This window comes from Sphaeramia orbicularis, chromosome 3 (assembly GCF_902148855.1).
Source record: "Sphaeramia orbicularis chromosome 3, fSphaOr1.1, whole genome shotgun sequence".
In the NCBI taxonomy this organism is placed as follows: Eukaryota; Metazoa; Chordata; class Actinopteri; order Kurtiformes; family Apogonidae; genus Sphaeramia; species Sphaeramia orbicularis.
The window spans coordinates 59,498,998-59,513,025 of NC_043959.1; the positions used below are offsets into that span (position 1 = coordinate 59,498,998).

The 14,028-nt window shown below is 38.0% G+C and overlaps 1 protein-coding gene across 1 annotated transcript; it reads right to left on the reverse strand.

Moving 5' to 3' along the window:
* Positions 1 to 1,579: 1,579 nt before the first annotated feature.
* On the reverse strand, positions 1,580 to 8,435 carry tekt1 (tektin 1). Its single transcript, XM_030130559.1, has 8 exons — positions 8,369 to 8,435; positions 6,779 to 6,948; positions 6,526 to 6,691; positions 5,705 to 5,833; positions 5,468 to 5,614; positions 3,389 to 3,614; positions 1,833 to 2,029; positions 1,580 to 1,739 (listed from the first exon to the last, which is right to left on the reverse strand). Exons 2-8 carry the CDS (start codon positions 6,942 to 6,944, stop codon positions 1,580 to 1,582), a joined length of 1,191 nt encoding a protein of 396 aa, XP_029986419.1. The 5' UTR covers positions 6,945 to 6,948; positions 8,369 to 8,435.
* Between the last annotated feature and the right edge of the window lie 5,593 nt (positions 8,436 to 14,028).

A 14,028-nucleotide genomic window follows, 5' to 3' on the forward strand; every position in this document is an offset into this window, starting at 1 on the left:
ACTAATGAGCATGGGGAATTGGGATGTATTTCTTCCTCTGTAATGGTCCAATTTGGATATAAAAGCTAAGAAAACCTTCATGTTGTGGGGGAAAAATGAGCTGTGATATAATGTAATGTCAGCAAAAGTAATGGTTGTACTGTTTTTAGTGAACAAAGAGTGAAAAAACAGTGTCATACTTATGAGTGAAACCTGTCAGGATGTGTTTGCCAAGGCCTGTACAGAATTACACGTTACGGTAAGTGTAGTTACTGGTCACTGTTTTATCAGATTTTTTTTGTCTGTTTGTTTTTCTCATGCCTATACTTTTTATTGTTTCCATGCTGTAATGCTTTTAATGTTTTATGTAAAGCACTCTGAATTGTCTTGTACATGAAATGTGCTATATAAATAAACCTGCCTTGCCTTGTCTTGGTGAAGGTCTGGAGTTGGTCCCCAAGTGCCTTCAGTGGCAGCTCACTGCTCCCACAGTGCTAAATGCTAATGCTAGGTACTGTGTGTGTTTTAGGGTGGGTAAAATCCACAGCCCTATTGTGTGTCACCTATGACTGTTGTAATGACACTTATAACTTTGAAATTACACAAAAAAAATTCAAGTGTTTTTACCCGATGACAATAGGCAGCAGATTTTTACCTTCTTTTTCATGCTCATTCTGTTTCTCTTCATTTCTAGTGGAAGACATCATAAGACACCAGTGTTCATCTGGTGCCATAATACATAAGGTTTAGTCTGTCAGTTTTCCTCCTGTAGGTCATCATCTATCAAATCGTTGTCAACTTTGATCTAACTTTCTCCACTTCAGTGTACTGCATTAAAACTCACTGCATTTCTTGTAGAACGCTTTAAAAAGGCTGAATGTGTTCTCTGCATGGGTCCTTATGAAATGTAAGAGGCTTTGAATCAGAGGACCATGAGACGAAGATGAGGCGTTAAGGTGACTTCTCTGTCCGACAGACCCAGCAGGGGGTTTGGGCTAATGGAGGAGACCCTAATGAGATCAGTTCTAATGTCCTCTGGTCCTTCCTCCAATAATACTGGACTGATACGAGGTAACCTACCTTGAAAAGGTCCAACTTAAAGAGCAGTCTGTCCTCTATCTGTATGACTGCAGGTGAACTAGGCATGAAAATCCTCAAAATGGAAGCGTTGGATCAACTTATTGTTAACAAAAGGTAAAGGAATGTACAGTGTTTCACCAGTGAAATGTCACTGTGATGTTTGACTCCATTAGAAGCTTGAGTTACAGCTGCTGTAGTAGTAGTGCTAGAGGTACATGAGGGGATATGATAGACAAATATGAACAACGCAGTTTTACAGAATTAAACAATTAGGCAACTGTCAGTAGGTTTTGCATATTTCCCATTATTACAATTCAAAAGGTTTAAACCAGCACAATCATCAGGACAATTTCCTGGGTTGAATCACACTGTTGTTCATAAAAGTTCTATTACATCAACCACAGAGTAAAAAAGTATTGCCAAGACACGTCGAATACAGTGACATTTATTTGCAGATGTGTTGATATGACTTTACTTGGACATGAATCCTCTGTAAATGTAGACCTCCCTTGTTGAACGCTCAGAAGTTCTGGATGACAATGGGCTCTCTGTGCTGTGAACAGATGACTTCATCGATGTAGAGAGAGGTCGTCTTCATCTCAGTGTTTTCCTGCAGCTCCAGCTGGCAGTGAACCAGAGCCCTCTGCGTCTTCTCTGACTGGGCCACAGCCTCACGCAGTCTGTGCACAAACAAAAAGCCACAAACACTTGGATTCCAACCTGTTATATCTCTGACCAACACCTAGGAGGTTTGGGAAGAAAGGTAGTCTTACGTGTTGATGTGAGCGGTGATCTGCTGGACCTCAGCGTGGAGCTGGGACTGGGCAGGATCATAACACTGCTCTTTGGAAGGTCTCTGGTGACGCAGTGACAGTCGGGTCTGAGCCAAATTCAGACAATGTTCATTTTCTCTGATGGCCACGAGGAGATCTTCTTTGATCTTCTGCTGGTTTGACAGCTCTACAAGAATCTAACAGAGAAGGGCATAAATTAACCAGGATGTTCGACCTTCAAACTACTGACGCATCAAAGCATCACAAACTGTGTACGATGTTTAGAGTCAGATTTTTTGCAGCAGGGAAAATGACGACTGCATCTACCAAGACCAGCACAAATAAACACAACATAGACTGTATAGAGGTAAACCATGAAAGATGACAGCCATAATACTGATAATACTGACAGACAACAAACATGGGCTCCTGTATTTATTTATTTTGCTATGCTGTGACATTGTACCTGGACCCTGAGTCTGTAAAAGCTGGATTTATTGATCACATATTTGTAGGTTTTACACATGTGGAAACAATGTGATATCACAGAGACAGATAGCAGGAGTGTTTTTCTTCAGTAGAGTTTGAGGTGTTAGTGGATGAAAAGAACAACATATGAAAAATAGAACACCACTATTGGTAGTAGGCAGAAATACACAACCCACAGAGGAAACAAAAAAGGAGCTGCACAAACACTTTCAATCAAACATGACCAGTTGTCAGGTTTATTTATCTTTTATTTATACTACTGTACAGTATATAGTTGGTGGGGTTAGGGCTAGAGTTGTTTTAGTTTTGTTTTTTCAACTATGCGTTGTAATACAGGTGAAACCTGTGCTGTCTGAAATCCTAAACCGGAAAAACAAAATAAATTTCAAAGTAACGAAGCTGCAGATTTCACACATTTCATGTCAGATTTTACGACACTTATTCAACTAAAAGTTTGTTAAACCTCTGCTTGACTTGGAGAACCTTATGGCCAGAGGGGAAGTTACCTGCTCCATCAGGACCAGGGACAATGCAGGTGAAAATGTGGATTTTGAAATGCTACTGAAATCAAAACAAAAATTAAAAAAACAAAAAAAAACAAAACAAAAAAAAACCAAAACAGGGCATTAACTCTAAATGGTTGTTGTCAGTATTGTGTGCCTCCTGCGAGTTGGAAGTTCTAAGTTTATCCTTAATTTCATCAGAATGTGAAACAGTATTCAGCAGCCGATGTGCTCTAATAACGCCTTCTGCTGACTTTCTAAATAACTAGAAATTAATACACAAGTGGAGAACATTTCCCCTCTACCACCTGCTCTCCCTGCTCAGCAGCACTTATCTGGACAACATCAAGCTGCAACGGAAAACCTCAAACCATAGTTAATCACTCCACATGCTTCCCAAGGTCTGAAAGGGAAAGGCTTACAAATACATTACATATGCAATCAAAAGCCAGAAAGAGTTAACTCTGGCGCTTAAGCCCCTTCTTCATTTCCTGATTTTCTATGTCCATATTTGAAGCTCTGTCTCTGAGACCTCTGATAGCTTCCTTACTTCTTTTTCCTTACCTTTGCTAGCTGGTCCTCCATCTGGCACTTGGAATTCTTGATCTCCTGTACGTTTAGCTGAAAGGCCGTTGTTGTGGCCTGGAACTGCCTCTGCATGTCAGCGGCTGTCTGCCTCAGCAAAGACTCCACCTGCACCTGCAGAGACATGGTGTTGTTCTTCTGCTGCTCTGCTTTGTTTATGTTGATGTTTGAGATTTTCACCCACTGCTCTGGAGTCACGGCCATGCTGAAATCAAAGGAGAGGTTTGAGGGTCTGTAGCAGTCACATGCAAGCTCTATATGAATATATGGTGCAAAGTCTACGCTAAACAATGAAAGTAGTTAGTTTAATAGTAAAGCTGTGAGCTGAGCTACACTGGCATACATTTAGCCAAAATATAAAAAAATATTGTCACAAATACTGAGAACTTTACATAAAAATCATGTAATACATATTGAAAACCTACACCAGTAAATTGTTAAAAATTAGTAGCTGTTAATTATTAAGTTGTGCTTGCTAACACAACAGTATAATGCAGTGTTTCTCAAACTGTAAGGTGGGTGCCCCTGGGGGTGTGTGAAAGCTTGCCAGGGGAGGCATGGGATCACTCCTGGGTGTTTTTGTTTTCTTTCAGGTTAGCTGGTGGAACTAGTGTTTTAGCACTGGAGCACCTTGGACTCATTTTAGGGATGTACAACAAACAAATCTACTGCTATGCTGATCTGTCACTAGACTAGACAAAGAGTTTAGCTTTGGAGAATGGACAAGGACTGGACTGGAAAAGAAAAAAATGTGCAATGTTTCTGTTTTTGCACAGTTTGTACAGTTTGCACTTTAATGTTCTGAGACCAACTAATATTGTTAAAATGTTCATCTTTGTTACCAAAATGTGTTTGTTGTTCTAAAAAAAAGTAACTTTATTGTCATAGTTGTAAGATAATTGCACATTTCCTATTTTTATTTGGAAAAATATTGTCTCAGGGAGCAGTCTTGTTGAGTTTATTTGTATTGTTCAAGCAAAAATCTAAGTTATTTTTAAATTTGCACAACAAATTATTCAAGGAAAAGCATTAAGTATTAATACAATATTGATGCGTCTTTCAATAAAAGTCATAATTACGCCACTGTTACACTGTTCTTGGGGTTGAGGGGGGCCTGGAGATTTTTCATCCTCCAAAGGGGGGCCCGACAGAAAAAGATTGAGAACCACTGGTATAATGTAAAATTTAGTCAAGTTCCAATCTTTGCAAGCTCTATAACACAGCATGATCCTCTCTTGGCGTTCCCTTGTGTACTGCTTCAGTTATTTAATGGTTTACAAATGATGCAAAACATCTGTTATAACTCCCTCCACATCCAAAATGATCCCAGCTTACAGAGCAACAACCACAGCTATTTCAGAGTTTATGGGCAGAAAGTGTTGGGTGTCAGATTTAAGCTGTAACCTTTAAGGCATGAACCTCAGCTAAAGCAACTCCTAAATTCTAATGCTTAAACGTCTAAACTTTCTCATTATAAATTATGATAAAAAGTAGCCTACAGTTGAACCTACGCAGAGCGGTTTTTACTTTTCCAGACTGAAATGTTGAAGAGAATGTGACAGACTGCCTTTAGACATGCACAACTGTCAAGTGTTTTAGAAGGCTTATGTTTTCTTTACAGAAAAACAGCATTTTGTTTTTCATTTTGGAGGATTCTGCTGGGTTTCTGTAAATTAACTTAGAGTCTGGTTTTGACCAACTCTATATATAAAGTGTCATGAGATAACTTTTTTGTTGTGATCTGGCGCTATATAAATAAAATTTGATTGATTGAGTGATTTGATTGGTTTTCCCCTGTAAGTTGCTTTGGAAAAAAGCGTCTGCCAAATGCATAAACATAAACATAAACACATAAACATTTTCATATATTACTTAGAACAGAATGTTACTATAGATCTTGTAATGTTACCCAAAAAATGTTTCAGAGGATCTACTCACAACAGTCTGTTAATTTTAATTCTGTAATTCTAAGTCATATTACAGCGTACAATAGCAGTAAATTCAAATTTAAATTTTCCAAAAGAAAACCTGCCTGTCATTATGTAAACGGTCTTTCACCTTGGCAGAAAAGGCTTGGTGTTCGTGGACCTGTTCAGGTTGCTTATGGAATGGGTGGTCATCAAGTCACAGGAGTTGTCGATGCACTGAGCCTCAAATTTCTCCTTCAGATCCTGCTCAAGGTGGTACTTGGCTGATCGGTTCAGTCTGGAATGCACAATAATATTACATTATGATTTTTCTAGCAACTGTAAGCAGCTCAGATATTATACATGATAACTAATCCATGCTCTGTACCGTATCTGCTCTGTCACCTGCTCGGCTATACGCTTCAGGAGGACAGCCACATCCTCCGTGGCCTCCCTCTCCTTCAGCAGTTCTTTGTCCACTCGGTCATGAAGCCTTTCTGCAGGAGCACGTTTCATTCTGGAGGTCACAGAACAGATGAACGTCGCCTATCTGCGCGTGCTGAATTTTCACCACATATGTTCAGAATTGCACAATGCTGAGCAAATGATCCTTTTGTAGATAATTTAGCATCTGTCTGCTCAAAACATGTTCAGTTCATCCTCTTTAAACTGCTCAGTCTCTATAATATTTGTCGCACCTCTAATGATAAAACAAAACTACAGCAAAAAAAAACTGCAGGTACCTATAGGCAACTGATAAGAACTGCTTTATAGTTAATGCAGCAAGCAGGGCATGCATGTCTCATGCTGATGACCTCTACTGTGTTGTTTTCTTTGTGTTGAAGCTGCAGGAGCTGAAATCAGGGGAAAAACAAAAAAAAAACCTGAAACTGAAAATACACACAATCCCACAGTGATGAGTCAGGGATTCTTAATTTGTCTTTGTGATTAGTATGTAACGATGTCAGTCATATATTGAACCTCCTGCTGGTCTGGAAACATCTAGGAGTGGCCTAACCTTTTGTACAGGCCTGGAACACAGCTAATGATTACATGTAGAACCCTCTTTTCATGTCAGACCCGAACATGCAGAAAGGTGTGACATTTTTTGCCTAATGATGCCAAAAACTATAATGCACAGAAGTTTTAAGAGAATGTTACATAATAACGTTAAAACACAGCTGTTATGGCATTGTTTTACAGTCATACCTCTCCTCCAGACAGAGAATGACGGCTTCAAGAGGGTCTTTACAAGCCTCCAGGGCTTTCTGCACTCTGCTCTGTAACACTATGAGGCCGTCAATCTCCAGAATAATCTCCTCCAACTTCAACTCCAACTCCTTCCTCAGGAACTGGATGTCTTTGACTCTCTGATCTGAACAAGGGAAATTTCACTACATTACAGCAAAGTCAAACTGTTGTGCTAAACCCACTGTGATTTTTCAGTTATCCCCCTTCTTACCCAGTCGCTTGTTGTCATTATCTTGCATGCGTTTGCACGCTTTGTCAGTTTCCTGGATCAGCCTTTCACACTCTGCTCTGAAGAGCTTAGAGTTCTGCATAACCTCAATATTCACCAGACTGGGTCCGACCCCCTGCCGGGTGTTACTTTGCGGTATAGACATCATCTTCCTGTCAGGAAAATGGATATTAATATACATTTATTGCTTTTATGTTTTTAATCATAAATTTAATTTCTTCATTGTGTGTTTGATGGTTGGTCATTTAAGTCTGACTCTTGTAAAAATCATCTTTCTCTTATTGAGACACTACCACAGTAAAAAAGTAAGTAGAATGCATGTGGTTTACTGTAATTATTGGAGTGAGTTAGAGTCACAGGTGCAGGTATAAACTAAAAAGACAATATTAGGTTCAGTTTAACATCAGAAATGTAGACTTTGACACACAAGAGGAACTAAAAGATGGCTAAATTACTTTCTTATTGAAACATGAAACATAATTTAAGGCTTTTTGAGGATCTTAAACTAAGAAATAACCTATATCAGGGGTGTCAAACTCATTTTAGTTCAGGGGCCACATTCACCCCAATACGATCTCAAGTGGGCCGGACCAGTAAAATAATACCACTGAAATAAGTAAAATTGTGATATTAAAATTAAAATTATGACATTATGATAATGTTTACATCAACAACGTTTCCTTCAAAATCTGAATAATGTGAACAACTTTAAATGTCTTAAGAAAAACAAGTGCAGTTTTAACAATATTCTGCATCAGTTTATCAGTTTATCATTTACACATGTGCATTACAACTTACATTACAATTACAAATACACAAAACATTTAGTAACAGGCAGAATATTGATAAAATGGCATTTACTTTTCTCAAGACATTTCACGTTGTTCATATTTGTTCAGGTGATTCACATTTTTTGTAAAAGGATGGTTTGTTAATATGAACATTTTCATGTAATTTCACTTTTTTTACACAAAAAAAAAGATAAAATCTGCAGTTGTCAATATTTATAGGTTATTATGATAGTGTCTTTCTGGTCTGACTGAACTGAGATCTAACTGATTGATATGTGTCTGTATGGAACCTGAAATAAAATGATTTTACACTATTGATTGTTAATATCTTCAGTGTAATTTTTGCATTTCACAAATTCATCCTACGGGCCAGATTGGAGTGTTTGACGGGCCGGATTTGGCCCCTGGGCCGCATGTTTGACACCTGTGACGTATGTGATTACTGTGCTGCAGACTCAACACTGCCTCATTCATAGGGTCCAACACTAACTGGAACAGCCACTCTTGTCCTTTACACATGTAGGCTACTGCGAAAAAGAAAACATTTACAAACATATGGACACAAAGTCACAGAAACTGGGGTTTTTATAGCTGTGAAATGAAATATTTCACAAACTGTAACACTTTTGTCAACTCTGAAGTACTACAGCTACAGCTAAGCTAGCTGGACACTAGCATGAGCAGCTTCTGTAGCAGTTTCTGTGCACTTTATTCAACTGTCTGCAGTTTTCTACATGAACCAACAGCACAGCCTGGTTAGGAGTGTTGTCTTTGACCGTACCTGACTGAAAAACACCGGCTAAGAGCAGGAGGAGCTGATGGTTGTAAAACTTCTTCGCTTCACGGTGGAGTCAGGCTGGGACCAAACAAACGGTCACTATGGCAACGACCGATCAACGAAACACACCTGACGTTTTCATTGGCTGAAGGAACTGATGACCAGTCAGCTGATCTGACGCACTGGGTGTGCTGGGGTTCTGTTTGAAAATACTGTATGTCACTGTTGTCTGAAAAAACTATCAAATAAATAAATGAGAAAGAAAAAATAGAAGCTGTAGCACTACAAAGAAAACTAATATATTTATTTTAAAAGGACAATACTTTTCATTTAAAAGACACAAAATACTTAAATGCTATGACCTCCCAAGACCCAGCTATGGGTTTTCTGTCCACAAAAAAAGAAAGAAAGAAAGAAAGAAAGAAAGAAAGAAAGAAAGAAAGAAAGAAAGAAAGAAAGAAAACTGTCCAACACAAAGGACATTCCATAAAATTTTTAAAAACTGCATCTGAAAAAACTGTTGCATCTTGATGTTTCCAGTATAGGCACTGATTTAATCAAAAACAAAAAAAGCTGGTACTTTGCTGACATTTCCTGGATCTTAGGAGGTTAAATTATTGGGGTTAAAAGGAAGTCAACTTGCATGGCACAACTGGGAGTTAAATAACCAGTCAAAAAACTGAGGTGAGGATTCAACCAGTAGCTATAAAATTAGGAAAAACTAGTCATGTACATGTATGTTAAAGGAGGGAGTACGGGTGGATGAATGAATGGAATGAATGTATCATGAATAGATTCATAATACGTTCATTCCATTATGACAATGATTCTCAAACTTTTTACAGTGGAGTACCCCCTGAAATGTATATTTTTAGCCAAGTACCCCCAACTCTCGCAATTTTGTTCCTGTGCCAAAGGTGTCTGTTTTTATTTTCCAAACTTGTAAGCATATATTTAACTTTAAAATATTAAAATTAACAAATCTTTATTAGCAAATTTTGTGCAAAATATAAACTGAAAAGCGCCCTCTTTCATTGCTAAGAAAAATAAATTAAATGGTCATGAATGACTATCATTCAACAAAAAATAATTACTTAATTACTTAAATAAACTAAAAAAATAAATAAATAAAACATTGAAATAAAATAAGGTCAGGAGTGTCAGTTTTATTATATGAATGTATTTATTGTGTTTTATATTTCAACATTAATTCTCATTATTTATTTTGTATTCAGTACATGATGACTTATTTAATGTATTTTTCTCCAAAAAATTCCAAGTATCCCACTGTGGGAACCCCTGCATTATGACTATGAAGATTTGAAGGTTGATTATGTAGTGGTCACATGACTCATATAATCCCTTACACACACCTTTAGACAAAATAGAAATTTCAGACTCTAAAGCCCCTTTCCACCCAAACAAAGCTGGTGTTAGTCTGTAGTTTAAGTCAGCTCAATTTACAGACCTTCTAAGATTCCGGTTTGCTTTTCCATTAGGGAGGGAGCCACCATAGAACCACCTCATTATTTGACTGTATGTAGGCCTTTATGCTCTAGCTGACTAAAATGGCATTGAAAGAATCACACTAATGTTTTCACTTACAGTTTTTGACAGTGTTGCAGTTTACCCAGACATTTCCCTTCAGCATCTATCAGTGACGTGGTGATGAGCAGTCATGGAACCACTCTGAGAACAGCCAGGGTTTTGACCGGTAAAGTTCTGGTCCAGATCCTCGGTTCTTCACTGAGGTTTTCTCGACGTTGACACACAAAGAACCAGTCTGAGACCAGGCACCAGACCTGAACCAGCCCTGGAACTGCATCAGTGGAGAGAGGGGCCCCACATCCACGGTGTCTGTGTCACTTTCACCTAATTAAAGCAGTGGTTGGTGACATCCATCTATCTGTCTGTCTCATCACCTCTTCACAACAAAGGCTTTTTGACTGAGCGCGCTCGGTGACAGATGGCCCCCTCCCTCCTCCTTATCCAGCCCCTCCCCCTCTTTAAATCCATCTCCCTTCACAAAGACAGAGAGGGGGTCCTACACCGGTCCTGATCAGCACTGAACAGCTCTGCTCCAGAAGTACTTCCTGTTAATGAATGTTAACACCCTCACCATCCATCCCTCCTCATCCTCCCCCTGTCCTGTCACAGGAGCAGGTCGTGATCCCATGACCTCTGCTCATAAATCCATCAGGACTTTTCAGTGCTTGCTGACAGCACTGTAGGAGGTCTAACATTCTGCAAAATGTGATTTATTTGGTGAATTTGATCTCTGAATATTTATAATTTAACAGAATCAGGACAACAGAATGAGACGATAGGGCAGATTATAACCAAATATTTACTAGATGACTCAAATATGGCAAAACTGTCTTGATTGTGTCAGATTTGTGTTGTGTGTGTTTAAAGTCAAGACCATGTTGGACATTAATCTAACCAACCACACCGAGATCAAATCAGTGGAAAACCTGCATACCTCAAGCTTTTTTACTTCACCCCAAAATCATGTCTATGGCCTTTGCTCTTTTTACACATATACTGAATGTGTAACAACAATGAACAATTAAAAATGAACCATGATTAACCCTTTCATGCATGAATTGTAAGAACCTTAGTCAAGATTTTTTTCTTCAGTGTCTTTATTCCTCCTTAGGCAAGAAAAAACAATGCGATCAAGTTTTTTTTTTTGTGGAGTTACAAAAATATTCATGCATTTAATTTTTGAAGTAAAGAAACATGTGTTTAAAACCCAATATCAGACAGGGATATGAAAACAATGAAATAAAAACATGTTTAATGCTGCTAATCTGATGTCTTCTCACATTTTAACATATTCTAAAGCTAGTACTTCCTCACTTCATTGAGATATTGTGCAAAAAAAACCTTCTTGACTAATAAATAACAATTGATTTACGCTAAAACATGTCACTGCAGATCAGGTTTATCAAGAAGAGCACAGTTACAGTAATGGTCTGAATGTCAGTGTATGAGATGGTGCATAAGTGTCCACTGTGTTGGCTGATATGGAACTAAAACAACCAAACCCATTAATATACAAGAGAACAGCTGGAGAAGAACTGTCCACTGGAGTGACTTATGCATGAAAGGGTTAATACCATTACAGAAAACTAAACCTGCAATATTTAGTGACTTTTTGCAGTGAAGTTGGAGATCACAAATAGTCCCACCTCATTGTTGTGGTCAGCAAAACCAGTGTTAGTGGCTGTGGCTCAGATGGTAGAGTGGGTTGTCCAATAACTGAAGGGCTGGCGGTTCAAATTCTGCTCTTTTCATGAGCTGTTGTGTCCTTGGGCAAGACACTTTGCCCTCCGTGCCTCCAGTGCTGCTACTCACACTGGTGTATGAATGTTTGGTGGTGGTGGGACGGGCTGTAGGTGCAGACTGGCAGCCATGCTTCTGTCAGTCTGCCCCAGGGCAGCTGTGGATACAGATGCAGTTCACCACCACCAGAGGGAGGATGTGAGAGCGAATGAATAACACTGGTCAACAACAAATTTATTGTTTCAGTTTTTTGAGCTGATTTAGGATAATTTTGGTGTGCTGAATCCAAAAATCACATTAATTTTGCTCAATCAGGTCAACTTTCTGAACTATGCTACATATTGGCTTTTTAACATTTTTGCTTACATTTATGGGCATTTTCACATCATATGATACAAAATTCTTTCATATTTCTTGCAATAAACGAGTTCTGAAGATTTTACTTTTGCCAATTTATGATTGATGGTTTTTTTTAATATTACAGGTGAATGAAATGGCATCGACCAGAAGATCTTGCAAAAATAAGCCTGACGTATTCTGCTACATCTGCGCTGAATACACCATTGTACCTAACAGGAATCCTGTTAGAAAATGATTTTTTCTCTTAAACCCTATTTTGGGTGAGAACTATATAAAAAATCAACTGATAAAGTCACAAAAATGTAATCGATTTTGTGAGAAGATCAAATTTTTCAAAATCAAATTAGCAAAAGAATCTGACCTGATTGAGAAAAACAGATGTCATTTTTGGATTTAGCGGTGCAAAATGGTCCGAATTCAGTTGAAAAAACCTAGACAACTTGCAAAAAACATTTTTTTTTGTAACCCAGTGTAATGGATCCTCTGTACGCACTTGGAGTATGCATTCATGGAAAAGCGCTGTATAAATCTAATCCATTATTATTATTATTATTATTATTATTATTATTATTATTATTATTATTATTATTATTATTATTGTTGTTGTTGTTGTTGTTGTTGTTGTTGTTTGGTTTGTTCATAGTGGGAATATTAACTCACACACACTCAAACATAGGAAGTGAGTTAAATATTTTATTACTAGATACCATCTGCAATTAAAAAGATGAAGAGGATGAAGTCTGCTCAGGGCAACTGTAGTATAAGGACATGCAGCACAACAAGGGGGACTCCTCTACTTCATAGTTCTAAGGTAACAAAAATCCAATGATTGAAATGATTGTTGGCGTAATGCTTTGACTTTCTTTCTCTTCTTCTACCCCTCTTTCTTTAACCCCAACTGGTCGAGGCAGATGACCGTCCTCCAAGAGTCGGAGTCTGCTCTGGGTTTCTACCTGTTAAAAGGACATTTTTCCTTCCACTGTCACCAAGTGTTTGCTCCCGGAGGATTGTGTTGGTGTTTGTAAACTGGGTTAAGAGTCTGGTCTTGACCACCTCTAAATGTGAAGTGTCATGGGATAAATTTTGTTATGATTTGGCACTATATGAATGTAACCCTGAAATATTGCTCGTCCCACCGGGGCTGTGGGTAAGGCGGGTTATAATGGTATTCTTGGTGTTGATATGTTTTGTTGTCTTCCGTGCTAATAATCACCAAACGGCAGGACAGTTTCAGCATGCTTTATTGTCAGAAGCTCAGCACAACATACGCTGCTCACGCTCCACCACAGACAACTCTCGTGTCACGCCAAAACAGGTCGTACTACAAACAATAGGCGGGAACCAAAATATTAAGAAAAGGCAAGAAGAAACATAATAAAAGAACATATAATATAAACTGACTAAATAATTAATGAAATAATATGTAAATTACAACATAAATAAATGTCAAAATAATAAACAAAAATTAATGATTTGGAAATAAAATAATATTCAAATCAAATGTTACATGAATAAAGTTTGACTGATTGATTGATATTTTCATGTGAATATACCCCAATGAACATGTAAGTTTGAATACTCTGTTCAGTTTCTGCAGTTATATCCACCTGAATCCTCCCACATCTTACACTCTGAAGTGTTCACAAAACACAATGAGGTGAGAAGAATCTGTCCTTGTCTGTGTTCTCATTTCATAACATAAATTCTGTAAATGCCCCTGTAAAAATCAATCAGTGATATCACAAACAATAGCATTGGAGCTGCATCCTTGTCCTGGCTAATGCCACATGTTAGTGTGACTTATGAAGTTCAGCAGTAACTGTTCTAACAAAAAAGATTAGTAATTTGTTATGAGCATGTGCAGAAAAACACTGAAGACAGATGAACAATCAGACTCTTCTGATGTATTAACAGTGTCACAAACTGAGTCAGATAATGACAAAAAAGGAGTCCACACATGAAATAACAAATCAAAATTAATTTGTAACTCCTCATAAGGCTGACATATGCAGACA

Bases quoted from the DNA above. Each gene is read 5' to 3' on its own strand.
- tekt1 (XM_030130559.1), bottom strand. From the start codon at position 6,944: ATGATGTCTATACCGCAAAGTAACACCCGGCAGGGGGTCGGACCCAGT. The intron at 5,834-6,525 runs GTATGACTGTAA...TGTGACCTCCAG, and splicing joins ATTCTCTGTCTGGAGGAGAG to AATGAAACGTGCTCCTGCAG. The intron at 5,615-5,704 runs GTACAGAGCATG...TGTGCATTCCAG, and splicing joins CAGGTGACAGAGCAGATACG to ACTGAACCGATCAGCCAAGT.